The 17,021-nt window shown below is 39.5% G+C and overlaps 1 protein-coding gene across 4 annotated transcripts in view; it reads left to right on the top strand.

Annotated features, from left to right (window-relative positions):
• The first annotated feature begins 3,881 nt into the window (after positions 1-3,881).
• The window catches only part of CCDC158 (coiled-coil domain containing 158), a 62,580-nt gene continuing 49,440 nt past the window's right edge, over positions 3,882-17,021 (top strand). Inside the window, exons 1-3 of one of the 4 annotated variants that reach the window (XM_036022509.1) lie at positions 3,882-4,004; positions 8,944-8,983; positions 14,257-14,399. In XM_036022509.1, coding sequence (XP_035878402.1) covers positions 14,330-14,399 — 70 coding nt within the window. In that variant the 5' untranslated portion in view covers positions 3,882-4,004; positions 8,944-8,983; positions 14,257-14,329. Of the gene's footprint in view, positions 4,005-8,943; positions 8,984-14,256; positions 14,400-17,021 lie in introns of those variants that run through there. The other 3 variants (XM_028508076.2, XM_036022517.1, XM_036022511.1) reach the window with 3 other exon arrangements.

The raw sequence follows: 17,021 nt of genomic DNA, 5'->3' as shown, positions 1-17,021 counted from the left end.
GTTACAACTGTTGCAGGAATTAAGTTACTTAAAAGCTGGTGGAAATATATCTGTAAACTCATTTTGTTTATTTCCTAGATGAGAAGTAAAAGATCTTAATAAGAATATAGCCCATCAGAAGCCATAGCATTAACCTTAAACAATAGATGATTATCATAACAGGCATAAGTTTTTCTTTCTTTTGGAAGGAACAGAATTGGCTTCAAAGACACTAATGACAATCCTGATTGGCCTCAATAGCAGAAAGAGAGTAGACGAGAAAGGGCAATTTGCCTTTATTTTGTTAGCTATTTGGCTTTAGGGGTGACGTCTGTCAATAGCATCATAAAGGTTTCCAGTGCACCTTTCTGTGATGCTAGGTCTGTACATCGTCCTGCGTGCCCAGTACCCAGTCAGACCGTCTTCCATCTCCATGGATCAGGCCTCCCTCCACCCTCCACCCCCCACCCCACCCCAGGTTTTTGGGTTTTATCTCTCATTTCTATCGCCTTTGCATTCTCTGTAAAAGTGTTTATCCTCAAAACAAACAAACTTAAAAACTTATATGTTTAAAACCTCAACTCATGAATTTTATTATAAGTGCAGTACAATGTATATCAATAGTTGATTTTTAAAATCTCAATCAACTCTAAAGAGAAGAAACATTCCTGCACTTAGGATGGTATATGAAATTCTTGTAAATCTAGTTTCAAGAGTAACCTCACCTTAGAAGTTGCTCATTTTCTTAGCCCACCGTATCAGTAAATGTTCCCAGAAATCTAATCACAACTGCTTCTGGAAAGCAGGCAGGCCCTTCCCTGCTCTGTTTAAATTTCCGTCTATCCCACACTCCCTCCACTTCTCCACTTCATTTGTCTCCACAGCTCTTTCCACCTTCTAATGTGTTAACTAAGCATCAGTGATTATCTATGATGTCTCCCACAAATAGAATGCAAGTTCTATGAGGGCAGGGTGTGTTTTGTTTTGTTCACTGATGTTGCTGGTATATAACTGGTGTTAAGTGAATATTTGTTAAGTGAATTCTAACTCTCTTATTAAATCTATTTATTTTCTTGTGTCCTTAGTAGAGAGAAGACTGTCTGAACAAGAACTATTCCCTACCCTATCTACTTACAGAAATTATTGGAGATGGTTTGTCATTTACTTCCTCTACGATATATATTGAGTCACTTTTACGTGTCTCTTGTACCAGGAACTGAGAAAATATGGCGGTCAAATAAGATTTAAAATAAAAATTTTTAATCCTCATAATCAGAAAGGAAAAATATCTATACCAAAATCCAGGATACCCTGTAACTCTGGTTTAATTTTGAAGATCTTTAAGGTCAAAATCATAAAGAAAACACAATGGTCAAAAACCTTTTACATTATCTACTATATACATTATAATGTTTTTTCTAACTATCACTCATTTATAAAACTGATTGCATCAGGTAAAAAACTTTTTTAAACTAAGCAAATCATGAATTAATGGTAAGTAACCCTAGATATACGTTTTGTATATGATATCTGAAGAGATTTTCTGATGCAGATTTAATACATGTTTTGTCCTAAGATTAAGTTCTATTCTTTGATTTTATAGAATCATAGTTTTTTAATTAGAAAAAAAAACCCTTGAGATAATTCATACATCTACCATTTTACAGATGAAAATGCTAACATTCAAGATTGTATAGATAGTGTCAAAGCTCCTACCAGATCTGGGTTCTGTATTCCTGAACCATCCATGAATCAACTGATTGTTCTTAAGTCCACCCCCATACAGGCCAGCCACTTGGACTGACAACACTAAGAAAGACACTGGTTCCTTGAGTCTAGAAATGAGCTTTTTTGTGTCACCCCCAATGCCCAGCACAAGGGCCTGGCCCACAGTAGGAATGCAATGAAGACAAATAACCACCCTGGATCCAGGCATGGACTCTTACTGAAAAGCTCTTGGTGACTTGGGCCCCCAGCCTCCTCCTGTTGGTCCATTCCCCTCTGGTCTCACTGGTCAAGAGGTTCCCCCACACTTAGGAAAATCTACCCCAAATATCCTCACAGCTCCTTCCCTCCAGTCCTATAGGTTTCTGTCAACATCACTTTATCAATGAGGCCATCTCAGACCACACTGGGAAACAGAACCCCACACTCCCCAAGCTCCTTACACTGTCTCTGTAACACTCAACCCCATCTGACGTATTTGAACTCATCTCTTTGTGCACTGCTCATCTTCCTCCACAAGAATGTCAACTCCACAAGGGTAGGGACTTTATTTGGTTCACTTCTATCTTTTCAACACCTGTGGGTGGCATGTGGCAGATGTTCTATGAATATTTGTGAAATGATTAAATCAATGGTAAAGGAACTCTGGACCCCATCCTTTATCTCTAAATTCTTTATTTTAAAAGCTAAGAAGCTCTTTTTAATTCAACATTAAAAACATACCATGGAGTATAATGGCAAGACACTCAAAATGCAAAGAATGTTACAATAAAATTAGGCTATATAACTTGCATACATATATGTGGGTTCATATAGTATTACCCGATTGTAAGTAACACAATATTTTAACTAAAGACTTCAAAAAGAAAAATAAAAGGAACTTTCTTAGTTCCTAGGGTCCAGGGTACAAATACAAACATGAGATGCCAATGACAATCACATATTTGGAAATTAAAATATTACCTTGCCATAAAACCACATTAATGCTCCGACAGAATAAGAGATTAAAACAAAATAGAGATTGTTTTCTGTCTAACCACAAAACTTAAACCATTCAGCTTTCCATTTAATACTTATGGTTTCATTCCCTGTTAAAATGCTTAAATCCATAAGCAATCTTAAATCTCTCCAAGTCAGTAAATATCAACAGAATAATTTAAATTATAGGAATGATAAAAAGCAATCTTTAGTGGCATTTAATGCTTTTATTAAAATTCATAACTACATTAAGAATGTAGGATTTATTCGTATTTCTAGTCAATTCAATACATAAAAAGTTATTCGCTGTAGCTGTCGATATAGTGAGCCTGCTAATAGTATTAATGCCACAGGTTGCATCTATCGCACCCAGGCCTTTCCGGATTCCTTCCATTTGAGCACTAATTCGAGCAGCACCGAGAGGTCTGAGTGTGCAATCACATGGTCTGATAAATTCTGTATCAGAGACGACCGCAGAGAGCAACTGAAGCACAGCAGAGCAAACAACTCTCTGGAGGCCAGAGGCTCGGCTATCTTGACAAGAGCCCATTTGAACCTTGTAAAACATTCCAGAGGGTCAGCCTAATCAAAGGAACAGCTGCAGAATCTGATTTTGGTTAACTTGAAACGGTCAAACGGGAATTTAAGGGATGGGGGTGTGGAAGTATCCGCAAGTGAGGCAAGGTGAAGTGCTGACGGGCAACGCCAAGGTTGGACTTGACTCTTGGGGAGCAGAGAGACAGGATCCTTGCTGGTCGGTAAGAATTTGGGAACATCCTTCAAGTAACAACCTCGAGAGTGGCCTGGGGCGTTCGGATGGAGAGCAAGAGTAGGGCCGGGGGTTAGCAGGCTGTAGCAAAAGTGAGAGGCCCTGAGTGGCACAGAGGACAAGCGTAGGCTCCTCCATGGCCGGTTCAGGGGTAGGGCTGCCAGGATTTGACGTCGGGCTCGGAGCTAGCAGCCCCTTAGGGCTCCGGGGGAAGGGGGCAGGAACGACTCTCGGTTGCCTCGGCGACGGCGTCCGGAGGGCCAATCTCGGCGGAAGCGCCTCCGGCAGGGCGACGCCCCACCCTGCGACGTCTCTGCTGTGTGTCCAACGGTCGCCCGCGCGCGCGCGCGGCAGGCTCGTACGTCGCTGCGGCCCGAGCCCCGCGACGGGCTAGCTCGGGGGTGGGCGGGGCAGCGTCCCACGCCTCCGCCGCCAAGGAGGAGGAGCCGCCTCCCGCTGCTGCCGCAGCCCGGTCGACACAGGTGCGGCTGCCGCGCCCGCCGGCGGCCGGCGGGGATGCGGCTGGTCTTTTAGGATGAGGTGTTGGTTGCAGGTACAGAGGCAGGGCTCGGCCGCGGGGACGGGGCGAGGGGCTGATCCTCCGAAAGACTTGGAGCGCATCTTCGTCTCTGGAACCTCCCAGACCTTTGTGTTTGTTTCCTTATTGGAATGAACTGCTGTGGTTTTCGGGGATCGCAAGACTTCCAGGGACAATGGCTGTAACTGGGACCACAGGGCCCTGTGCAAAAACATTCGATTGGGGGGTAGTAACCGCGGATCCCATCCCAACGTTGCTGCCAACTCCTGTTCCTACCCCGCTTCCGGCGGACAGGGGTAAGGGGTGGGGAAGACGTGGAGATCTAGAGGAATGTCTAGCCTTGGACAGTCACCAACCTCTTGTCCAAAATGAGATTGTATTAAATGTGCAAGGGCGCTTTCAGCTGGAGCGCTCCCCTTAGGTGGCATTAAGAGTCTGGCTCTGCCCTATTATCAGCATCAGTCAGAAATGAGTTCTCAAATGAGTCCATCCCTTTCAACAGAACTGTGTTCCAAAGTCCTCCCTCAGGCTGTTCCAGGTTTTGTTGGTGTACCTTAGGTCAGGGGAAAGTGGAAGAGGAGTGAGGTGACCTATTTCTCACTTGACTTTGAAGAGAGGAGGGTTTTTCTCAGTGGCAACAACTTCTTGCTTTCTGTCTCAGCAGCTGAGTCAGGAAAGGGCCAGCACCTTCCACGTGTCCCAGAGACCAGATAGGCAAGACTCTTTTCTGCCTGTGTAAAGGCATGGTGTGGGGGTGGAGAGTGGTGAAGTGAGGGTCTGGTCCTGACATCTGTGTATCACACTTACTGTTTTGAATCTTATACAATTATCTGTGTTGTAGATGGAATAATTTTAATGTCCTGGTGATATTATTATACTTCCAAAATAAAATGAGGGCAGCAATTGACTATTTATTCTGTATGCACAAAGCCGTTACTATTTCACAAAGAAGACTCAATGTCGTCCAGTATGTTAGGGTCGCTCACTTTAAAACTCCACAATTTATTAAATAGGGCCTCTTGTGAACTCTTCCCAGACGAGATGGCCCCAAGCTATATGAATAAGGGCCAAAAACATCAGGTCCTAAATCCTGGAACCTGTAAATGTTACAAGGAAAAAGAGGTCTTTGCGTATATGATTAAGTCAAAGCTCTTGAAGTGGGGGAGATTATCCTGGATTATCTGGGTGGGCTCAAAATGCAAACACAAGTTTTCTTATAAGAAAGGGCAGAGGGAGATTTGATAGACAGAAGAGGAAAATACAATGTGACCACAGAGGAAGAGATTGGAGAGATGAGGCCACAAGTCAAGTAATGCCAACAAAAGCTGGAAGAAGCAAGAAGTGCATTTCCTGGAGCCTCTGGAGGGATTGTAGCCCTGCCAACACCTTGATTTCAGCCCTGTGAGACTGACTTTGGACTTCTGGCCTTCAGAACTGTGAGAAAATAGATGGCTATTGTTTTAAGCCACCAAGTACACATGGTCATGCTAATAAATCTATAGAAGCAATCCTGTATTGATGAATATTTTAAAGCTCTCCTGCTGGGACAGTGGCAGGTTCAGTAGTGGAGAGCACTGAATATTTTCCTAACCCTGTAAATCCTAAGGAAAAAAACTTGAACAAGGTTGGTAAGAAGAGAAAATAAGTGCTTAGAAAAGAGGTAGTCTAGTACTTAAAGTAAATTTTTAAACATTTAAATGTATTTCTATTAATATATCACTATATTTGCTCTGGTTCAGAGAATAAAGGTAAAAAGTGACTTAGGCTTGGTCCTCAGCTAAGACATTGTTGGAAGCTGTCATATCAAGAGTTGCAGATACCTCAGAATTGAGTTTTGGTCTGGAGAAAAGAGACAAAGCTGAAGTGCTTCCCATTTAGGGGATGTTAAAATCTGGCTAAAAGCAAGCTCTAGTCATCTTGAAATGAAGACGCTTTGGAGTTTTCAGGGTGCACGATAAAAAACAGTTTAAATTTAATTGATTGGTGTCTGGGACCCAGGCAGCTAATGTGCAGCTCCACTCTGGCCCCACAAAACACAAACAGTAGCCAGTTCACTTCCTTTTTGACCTTCTTTTTTGAGGTATAATTTACATACCATAAAATTCACCAATTTTAAGTATAAAATTCAATAATTTTTAGTAAATTTGCAGTCATACAATCATCACAACAATGCAGTTTTAGAACATTCCCATCGTCCAGAAAAGCCCCTCATACCCATTCGAAATCGATCCCCACCCCCAACCCCAGCTCCAGTACACTTCTGATCACTGACTTACTTTAGAGTTAGGTTTTAATCTCTGCTGTGCCACACCAGTGGCCTCATAACTGGTGTCCTCCACTCAGTTTATTGTCCACCCTGCTGCTGGAGGATTGTATGCCTCTGATTAAAATCCTAAACCCCGAAGTCCTTAGTATGGATTTTTTAATGCCCCACAAGCCCTACTTCTTACCAATCTTACCACCAACTTCCCAGAATGATTTGGGGGAGAAAGTGAAATGCACAGCATTGCTTTGGGCGTGGCACACAGTTGTCCATCCATGAGCAAGCCTCTCATCCTCCCTTGACTGCGTGCAGCCTCACTGGCCTCCTTCCTCATTAGTCAGTGAGCACTGAGCTCTTTTCATCTCAGGGCCTTTGCAATGCTGTTTCCTCTTAGGATCTTTCCCAGTTCGTTGGGCTGATTCGGTTTGGCCATTCTGTTCAAATGTCACTTCTTCATAAAGTCCTTCCCTGACCTACCCTGATAACTAAGTAGCTTCAACTTCATCTCTCTGCATACTGTTATCATGTGTTATTCTTATCATTGCACTTAACCATTCTTCAAAATTATATTTTGATTTGTTTCTTTTACATCTCTTTCCTCATTAGACTATAAGATTCATGAGGGTAGGAACTCAATTGGTCTTTATCTTGCACAGCTCTATCTCTAGTATTCACAGAAGCATTCATTGTAGCAGTGAAGCATTATAAACCATCAAAATGCCAACAACAGTAATGAATAATTATTGAGTGCTTACTCTGTGCCAGGCCCTGTGCCAAATGGCTTATATAATGAAAGATTTAATTGAAGTTTACTACTTTTGATGTGGGAAGAGTAAGGGGAGCATGTCTTCCAAATGTAAATTACTATATTTATTTTTTTTCAGAGGCATTGGGCAGTTTTCATTCTCCTATTATTAGAATGTTGATTTTAAAGACTGGATCAGTGTACATTGCCACCTACGATATAGTATTGAACCTCTTTTTCCACATTCCTAAGAACTGAACTGTAGAGGTTTTTGCTAGGAAGGAAATGAGGAACAAAAAAAAAAGGGTGTAAATAAAAGCAGAATCCTAAAGGAGCAGGACAGGCTCAGGACACAGCAAGTCGACCTTGACTGGGGCACAGAATGTGTTGGGAGTGCAGGTGAAGCTGGGAAGTTGGTTAGGCCTGATCATAAAGGGTTCTGAGTGCTAGTCTTAGTTCAGACCTTATCTTTGAGCTGGATAGGACAGCATGACTCTGATCTTGAAGGAAACTCTTAAAGATTGTGAGAAAGATCATTTTGAGGTATTTTGTAGTAGGCCTGGCAAGAGTTGGTTAAAGCATGAAAGAATACAATAGGACCAAAATTAACTAAATTACATATTCAAGGATTATTCTTTATGACTTAGGATCACAATGAAGTCTTCTTTGCTGAGTTAAAAGCTATTACAGAGGTAGATCAGCAGAATGTGGCTCCTAATTGGATGTGGGGTTTGGGTAGATGATCAATAGATGAAGACACTGCAATGACTGGCTGGGGAAGTTGAGTCAATGGTGTCATCTGAGAGCACCCTAGAAAGCAGTTTAGGTGAGAATGTGGAGACCAGGTTTGGTATCTGCTGGATTTAAGGTGACTGTGAACATATGTGCAGAGGTGTTAAAGGACCATACATTCATTAAAATTTTTCTAGAGCCAATTTATTTTTAAGAAAATAGCACGAAACTTGATGGGATTATCCCTACCTGGCTTTTCTGTTCACTGAAATCACCTGTGAGGAGTCATCGTATTTTCTGGTTATCTTTTTGCTAAATGCTTTTCTCAGTAAATTACAGAATGTCCAAGTTAAAGTAGATTTAGAGATCTTCTAGTCCAACATTCTGCACAAAAGAGGACAGCCAGGGACAGTTGTCATCCCAACAAATGCTCATCCACCCTCAGCTTGAACACTTCACAAGGAAGTCCACCATGTGTATATTCAAGTGCATTAGTTTTTAGAAAGTCCATCTTTATCCTGAACTAGTCTCTGCCTCCCTTTACTTACAATCATTTGTCCTAACTCTGCACATTGTCCCTCATTTTTCCAGTGTGGCAGCTGCTCACTTAGATTCCCCTGAGATACTCCAACAATCCTAGTTGTTTATCATCTCGGTTCCACTGCTTAAAATGTATAGACCTATTCCTAACCCATTCACAGAAGTCCCTCTACCTAGGAACTTTTCTAACAAGAGCTATTACCTGGTCAAAGCATCTCCAAGCAATGTGAAGCCGTGTAAATGGTCAGGAGACATTCAGGTGGTCTGTTTAAGTCAGTTTGGACTGTACCCAGAGAAGGTCAGATCTGGGAATGTGCACTGGGGGAGGGGGCATGTGCCTGCAGTTTACTTGCTGTATTATCTCGATAATGCCTGTGAGATCTGTACTGACAAAGTTAAGATTGGACCAACAGGGACCGTATAATTGAACATGTTCTGTTGTAAAAAATATAGCCTAGATAATCCCATAAAAATAAGCTTTCATGTACAGGATAAGTCCAAAGGAAAAAAATTTAAAGGTTTTTGTTGTTATTGTATATATGTGCTTTAGGTGTTATCAAGATCGTAAGTGATGAAGATGAACTTGTGAATTGAAATTTTTGAAAATAATAAATTTCAGATAATGAAGTATTATATATTAATAAGAAGATTTTAAAATATTTTGTTTTTTTCAGGTGTTAATAGAAGTGAAAATAAGAATATCCAGATACTAAGGTATCTCATTTTATACTTATATTTAAGAATTCTGAACATATGCAACTGATATACTAATTTATTATATCTATATCTAATCTGTTTTAGAAACTGCAACCTTGAACTTGATGAATGCCTGGGCTGGAATATCTAAGATAAAGCTATTAGGGCTTTCTCTGTGGTTTTCACACTCTGCTGAGTGGAGCCTTCTGTATTCCATAACAGGGTCTGTGTGGCAGAGAGGAGGGTGTGTAGTTGGGGCTCTGAGGCTTAAAGAAAGGCTTCCACTATTTCAAAACAGTTTGGAAAACAGAAGCATAATCTCACTTAGTAATGGTGGAGACTGAGACTCAGCGATGTGAAGAGATTTGCCCATACTCTCACCAGGAACCAATGTCAGCATTAAGGTTTCCGGATTTGAAGTTCTGTGCTTCTTCCATTCTGCCTCCCTACAAGATGCTGTTTTGTACTGGAGAAAAGTATGGTCTTAAATAGCTCAATTCTATATTACATTATAATAGTCCCTGTGTTTACTCAGTGCAGTCTAAATCCACTTTCTTTCCTATTAGCAGACCTCTATAAACTTACATCTTTCTGAATAAATAGATAGCCATTTATTATGGAAGTGAGTTATACATGCTTAAATTATAAAGAGCATTGTTATTCATTTTTTACTGTCATATTATAGATTGAAGCAAGGATCATATGTTAAGGCTGCTCCTAAGTTATCTGAGTTAACTCATTCTTTTGAGTTACACACTCTGTATCTCCATCTTAGAGTCTTATAGAGGTTAGATATTGTTTTCAAGGTCACATAGCTAGTGAATTACAGAGCTAGGATTTGAATCCTAGAAGTCAATGACAACATCTGGAAAGAATGTGACTGAGAAAACAGACCCTTAAAGCGATGTGAAGTTAAGCAGTTAAGAGGAACTCAAGCAGTGAAGTGCTGTTCATTAACTGTTCTTGTGTTTCTGAGACTGCACAAGCCCAGACACATTGTTTTGGGATCATCTTGGGGAACCTTAGAATTTCCTAAGGAAAGTACACCTGTGGACTGGTTCTGTGAGAGTGGATCCGTTCTATAAAATCCCCAGTCTCAGGTTTCTGTGGAAGATAGAAGTGTTTGGCATCCTAGGAGCTTGAGTCATTATTTAATTACTATAACATAATGTTATAAGTTATCTGTACCAACCAAAATAGAGCACAGGTTCTAAATCAGCTTACTACGGGGGCAGTCACATTCTATCACAGTCCTGGGAGAGGTCCACCTTACGTAGCCACAAGAAAAGAAACCAGGGTGCACATTGGGAAGGTACAGTGTATCTGCATAGCCACCTTGTCTTTTGGAAACCGAGGAAAAGAGATAAGAACCCAGGAGATACTTGAAAGCTTTTTAGCTCACCTGTAGAACAGAAACTAAAGCCTCTACACCATTTTCCTTCAAAAGTCCTCTTTTTGTGGTCTGTGGTTTCTAAGACCTTTTCTGCAACATTCCAATCAAATAACCAGGGGGGAATCTTTACCCACCTATTATCAAAAATGTAAGGCTTCTTTTAATGTGAACCTGTTCATAATTTTAAATCAGCCAAAATTGTTCATAATAAATCTTGGGCATACCAGAAAAGGCCAAGATCTCACCTTTATACTTTACTTAGAGATTTAAATCACATGTAAATTCTCATTATGATTCCTATATCAACAAAGTGTAGCATTTTAACATTTATGATTTATTGAGGCAAGATCTCCTGTTACCAAAAGTCCTTAATTATTTAATAAGCTTTAAGTCTGAAAATAGGAATAATGTTCCAATTCTTAAAGCATCTTGAAAGTAGAGGAACAGTGAATGATTTGACCAAGTTGAAGGTATGGTCAATCTAAAATAGTGAAAATCTTAATTCAAGTACTTTTTAAAAGGCAGATTTCATTATTGTAAAGTTTATAAAATAAGGAGCGGCATCGGCAAGTAGAAATACTAAGCAGCTTCTTTACAAATAAATGGTTGTTTTAAAACTCTTGTTGAAGTAACTGTCTTCTTTAAACTATTAAATTTCTAAGAAAAAAATTTCCCTCTCAAGGCCTGCTACTCTTCAGTAGCCTACTACCTATCAGTGGATACTGAGTTAATGAGTTTATTGCATTCATCATTTTATGCCAAAGTAAAAAAAAAAAGTGGTTTCTTTCTTTTTAAAAAATATTTTATTTATTTATTTTTAGAAAGAGGGGAAGGAAAGGAGAAAGAGAGAAACATCAATGTGTGGTTGCCTCTCATGTGCCCCTCACTGGGGACCTGGCCTGCAACCCAGGCATGTGCCCTGGCTGGGAATCTAACCAGTGACCATTTGATTCACAGGCCGGCGCTCAGTCCACTGAGCTACACCAGCCAGGGTGATGCCAAAGTAAAACAATATGGTTTCTGTATAAGGATATTCTAAAGTCAAACTTCTTCTTTTCTCTCTTTTCCAACTTATAGTTCAAGTTCTGCTTACATTGCTCATAGGTTCTGTTTCATGCCTGATACCCAAAACTTTGGTATTAACCAGAGTGGAGTAGTGTATGGTTGCCCAACACTAGGCTGTATGATTCTGCCTGTCCTGCTCAATGCTTCATGTAATTTGTGACAGTAATATTACTCAGTAATTTGAATTGTCTCAGTGTCTTTCATCATCCTGAAGAATCCCCAGATACATCATGATAGTGTATAAGTTAAATTATACAGCATGCATTCATCATAAAACTTGTTTAAATTAGGGTTTTCCCCCAAAAGAGCAATCTCTTCTATTTAGAACATTTAAATTGCATAGCAATCTTGACTAACGTTTCACTTATAATTCTTTATGGAATGTCTCCATACCTACTACCGGTACTTATTTTCTTTCTTTCTTTTTTTTTTTAAACACAAGGACCCTCAGCTTTTTTTTTTTTTTTAAGATTTTATTTATTTATTTTTAGAAAGGGAAGGGAGGGAGGGAGAGAGAGAGAGAAACATCAATGTGCAGTTGCTGGGGGTCATGGCCTGCAACCCAGGCATGTACCCTGACTGGGAATCGAAGGTACTTATTTTCTAAAATTGACAGCACGAAACTTACTAAGGTAGACTTTATCTGATTGTAGTTTTGACAGATGGCACCTCAGTAATCAAAAGGGAGAAACTGTGAATGAAATAAAAACCAACTCTGTTCAATGAAATTCTCTTCAGCTTACCAGTTTTTTAAAAATAACTTTTAACACTATGCTTATGATCAAGAATTAATGTAAAAATGATAAGCAGTTATATATGATGTTCCTCTATCTGTCACTTTGATGGTTCATGCACACACACACACACACACAGTTTTTTTAAAAATCAGAATTTTGATTCATTAATTTGATCTGTTTTTCTGTTTTATACTTCACTAATTTCTGCCTTATCTTTATTATTTCCTACCAGGTGTTTTCTTTTGTTTTACTTTTTATCTACCTTTTTGTGTTAGAAATTTAAATCACTTATTCTCATTGTTTCATTTTCATTGAAATAGAAGTTTAAGGCTAGGCACTTTTTTCTTTTCATTGCTTTAATGTATCTCAGCTTCTGATATGTAGTGTTTTCGTTGGCATTATTTTTCAGAAATTCTTTAATTTCTGTTATTATCACACAATATTATGTTTTATCTAAGTGGTGGTATTACATCGTACAGAGAATTGGAAGTAATATTTGTATGGCAGAATGTGGCTTCTAACTGTAAGTGCCCTTTGTCTTATGCAATACCCTTTAGCTTGAAGAATTCTTGGTTTGGTACCAGGATTTTAACCCATGCTTTCTTATTGTTTTCATTTGCCTGGTAAATCTTTACCTGTCACTTTATTTGTATTAGTGCCTTTTAAATTTCTTCTTGTGTACTGTATAGAGTTAAATTTTTACGAAAGCCAATTTGAAAATCTTTTTCTTTGAATTGGCAGGTTAAGTCCCTTCACATTTATTGACATGACTATTATATTTGGTTTAAATTCTATCCTATTATTATTACATTATTATCCTGTGGTGTAATTACTGTATGTGTTATTTGGTGGTTTATTTTGTGTTTCTTCTTTACTTTTTCTTTTTAAAATTCTTTTATTCACTTTTTTTTACATTGTGTAGCAGTTTTATGTGGATGTGGTCTGCTTTTGTCTCTTTCTGTTCTTTTAGTGAAGAGGATTCTGAGTTTGAGAGCGCCCTCTTCCGGGCAGTTTCTTCCACGGACGGTGGCAGTGTTGGAGTGGAAGGGGTAGAGGAGAATTGGCATATCTTCTTTGGGTTTCTGCTGCTTCCTGAGTTTTCTTCCTCACTTACTGCTTTCCCTTTCTACCATGTCTCCAGTGGAGACCACTACTTCTCTTCATACCTGATTCTCCCCCAGAAACACTGCTTCTCTGAGGCTACTACTTCTGGTCTCTGCACACTTTCGAGTCCTTAAGACTTAGCCAGGCCTGTAGGCTATCAAGTTGCAGCTTGTGCTTAGCATCTCAGCTTTCCTTGTTCCCTTTCTAGGGTGAGTTTGTCTATCCTTCCTCAGCTCCCTGCTCCCCTCTGCTCCTTTTAAAGCCTCTCCTCTTCCATTCGCTATGTCTTCAGGCTTACAGTGCTAGTGGGCAGTCTGAGGGAGAAATTTTGAAAAAAATGTTCGCTCTACTTACAGATAAGTTAAAGGTTGTGGTATTCTCTGTCTTCTAGAGATGCCAAAGGTGGAAGGTGGTGAGTCCATGTGGTTTTATTCATTTGTTCCCTTGTTGATTTTATGGTTGATTTCAGAAGATAAGAGGATGATTAGAATCAGACCACCACCATTGCTTTCCAAACCCACACATTCCCTCTTGGGCTAATCTAAAATTATGAGCACGATTTGATATGGAAGAACTTTTTCAGTTCCTGTTAATGGTTTCTAATTTTCTGATTTGTGTTTTACTTTGTTTACTAATTTGTGATTTTTTTTTTACTAAAGAGATATTTTCTTCCATCATTTGACAATGTAACTTTGAGAGAGACTGAAGGAGAGAAAAAACTCTATTCCCAATTAGACTGTTAATTATGAAAACAATTAAAGTATTAGGCTTTTATTTTCAGATTGTTTTTAATAAGCCAGTTGGCCATCAAAATCAACAATTCTTACAATAATTTTCTTTTCACTTACTAACTTTATATAATAAATGTTTGTTTAAATATTTTCCTGGTGAAAAATTATTACTAAATTTCAAACATGAGCAGTCAGTTTCTCTTCAGTGAATTTTTTCACATAAGATCTTGTTAATAAATATTGGATCCCTGTCTTTTATAGATAAGAACTAAAGGAACCAAACAGGGAAGCATTCATATTTCAAGATCTCTAAGAAGAGGTAGCAATATTTAATATGGAACAAAAACCTTGTGAATCAAATAATGAAGATCTTTTACCAAGTAGTAGTATGACACCCAATGGAGGTATGTGCTCTTTACAAAACAAAATGGGGGTAAAGAATTAAGCAGCCTTCCTAATACTCATTCAAACTGCTATTTTTTCGTATGTTTTGTTTTTAACTGTTCGGGGGGAAGACCTTGGCCATGAATGTTTATTATATTGTTTATAAGCCTACTTTTTGAGAAAGAAATCGTTTAGTATTTTAAAAATAGCATATCAGTTTTGTTTAGCATATATTTACATGACTCTTTTGGCTTAAAAATTGTTTCCATGTCGAGGCACTTCAACACATTCCCTGTCTCTCTAAACACCTTCTTGTTCGCCTACTCTGAGCCAGAATTCTGTATCGTCTTAACATCTTTTCTCTTACCCACCCACCCTCACATCCAGTGAGGCACTGCATCTGTCCTAGTCTCAGAAATGCCTTTAGAAACCATTTTCCCCTCCCCATCCCCATTACTATTGGGTTGGCCAAAAAGTTTGTTTGTTTGTTTGCTTGTTTGTTTGTTTTCGGTAAAATGGCTCTAGTAGCGCTAGTTGTCTTTAACTTCATTATAAACAATTCTATTGGTTGTATTGTGACAGCTGTCATGTCAGCATGCATTAAAAAAGAACTTATCCAAATTGGTGAATCTTTGTGTAGTCTTTTAATATTGAAGATGGGAGAAAATATGCAGCATTTTCATCATATTATGCTTTATTATTTAAAGAAGGTAAAAATACCACTGAAACACACACAAAAAAGATTTTTGCAGTGTATAGGGAAGGTTTGGTGACTGATTGAATGTGGCAAAAGTGGTTTGTGAAGTTGAGTGCTGGAGATTTCTCACTGGATGATGCTCCACAGTCAGACAGACTGTTGAAGTCAATAGCGATCAAATCCAGACATGAATTGAGAACAATCACTGTCCTACCATGCAGGAATAGCCGACATACTCAAAATGTCCAAATCAATAAAGTTATTGGTAAAAATGAAAAATGTGTCTTTTATTTTGTGGAAGAACCATATGGACTTTTTGGCCAACCCAATACTGCCCTAGTTTAGGCCCCCGTCACCTCTGACTGGAATTATTTGAATCAAAAGATATAAGTCTGGAAAACAGCAATGGGTGGAATAAACGAGCAAATCTTAATATAGGGAATTGGTAACCAGGGTAATGAAAGAGCTGAGAAGCCTTACAGGATGAGATAATCCAGAGATTAGTAACTGCAGGAAGCTGTTACCAGTCTTTGGGCTAGAAGGACCCGAGACAAGGAAGACTTGTCAGTACAGGGAAGCAGGAGCTAGAAGCACAGAGAGGGCTCCTGCAGGGAGCTGAAGCCACCACTGACTGTCAGAAGCCTATTTGAGGCCAGTGAGGGGGAAGCAGTACCTCAGTTTGTCCCCTCCTCCTCTTGCCTGATGTATAGTCTTTCCGCCAGCACCTCCCATTGCAAACCTAACCAGGACTTGAGCTGGGGAGGGACCCTGGGAAAAGTAGTTCCCACAACACACAGCAAAATAGGGAAAGGACCCCGGATGTCTGGCAAATGGCTTGCACAGTCCTGACTGCTTTCTCTGTCTTGTCTCTCTCATTTAAAAGAAAGCATCCAGAGTTCATTCTCAATTACAAGCAAATCTCATTTTCTTTGTGCTTTGTAGATGTTGCATTTTTTAATTTTTTTTACAAATGGAAGATTTTGGCAATGAGTAAGTCTACCAGTGCCATTTTTCCAACAGGTTCAGGTGATGGTTAGCATTTTTAGCAATAAGGTATTTTTAAATTAAGATATGTACATTTTTTAGACATAATGCTGTTGCACACTTTATAGACTACAGTATAGTATAAGTATAATCTTTATATTCCCTGGGAAACCAAAAAACTTGTGTGACTCCCTTTATTGCAATATTCACTTTATTGCGGTGGTCTGGAACCAAACCTGTAAATCCCTTTGAGGCATGCCTGTACAGGTCTATTGTTTCACTGATCTGTTTAAAAACCAACATTTTAGCACCCTATTTTATAAAAGCTTCTGCTTCTTAGTATGCTCATGCCATGTAAGACACCACTGGCACCTCTGCTGTACTATACCCGTCTACACTGTCCCTGGCCCACCTCTGCACTGACACGGTGCCTCTCATACTCAGCATGGGCACTGGTACTGGGCTCGCAGATTGTCTCGTCCTCTTTAGGCACATCGCCATGCCGTAATATGATTGTCCTCATGGATGACCCATCTACGATCTTAGGCTCACATCATCTTGACGTTTTTAGTTCTTATGGTTTTGGCCTTTATTCTAGCCACCCACTTCCCTATCTTGCTCTTGGATGTTATTACCCAGAACTGTTGGACCTCCGATACCCGGCCTCCTGTCCTGTAGCTCGGTCACTCCTTATTCCTACAACACCTGTCTTTCTGCCTCATGAAGATAGTGGTTCTCAGCCATGGCCCCACGTCGAAATCACTACTTGAAAATTTTAAACATTTAAATGGCTTAGATCCAGTCGGTCTGGAATGGGGCTTGGGCACCATTCTTTGTTGTGTTAAGCTCCCCAGGTGATCCTGATTTACAACTACTCTAGATTCTGCTGTTTTCTACTAAATTACTAACCTCTTCTAACTTTTCTTTTCTAATATCATTCAACATTCCAGCCCATCACTTG

This window comes from Phyllostomus discolor, chromosome 1, assembly GCF_004126475.2.
Source record: "Phyllostomus discolor isolate MPI-MPIP mPhyDis1 chromosome 1, mPhyDis1.pri.v3, whole genome shotgun sequence".
In the NCBI taxonomy this organism is placed as follows: domain Eukaryota; kingdom Metazoa; phylum Chordata; class Mammalia; order Chiroptera; family Phyllostomidae; genus Phyllostomus; species Phyllostomus discolor.
This window is presented reverse-complemented; position numbering and strand designations above follow the sequence as displayed.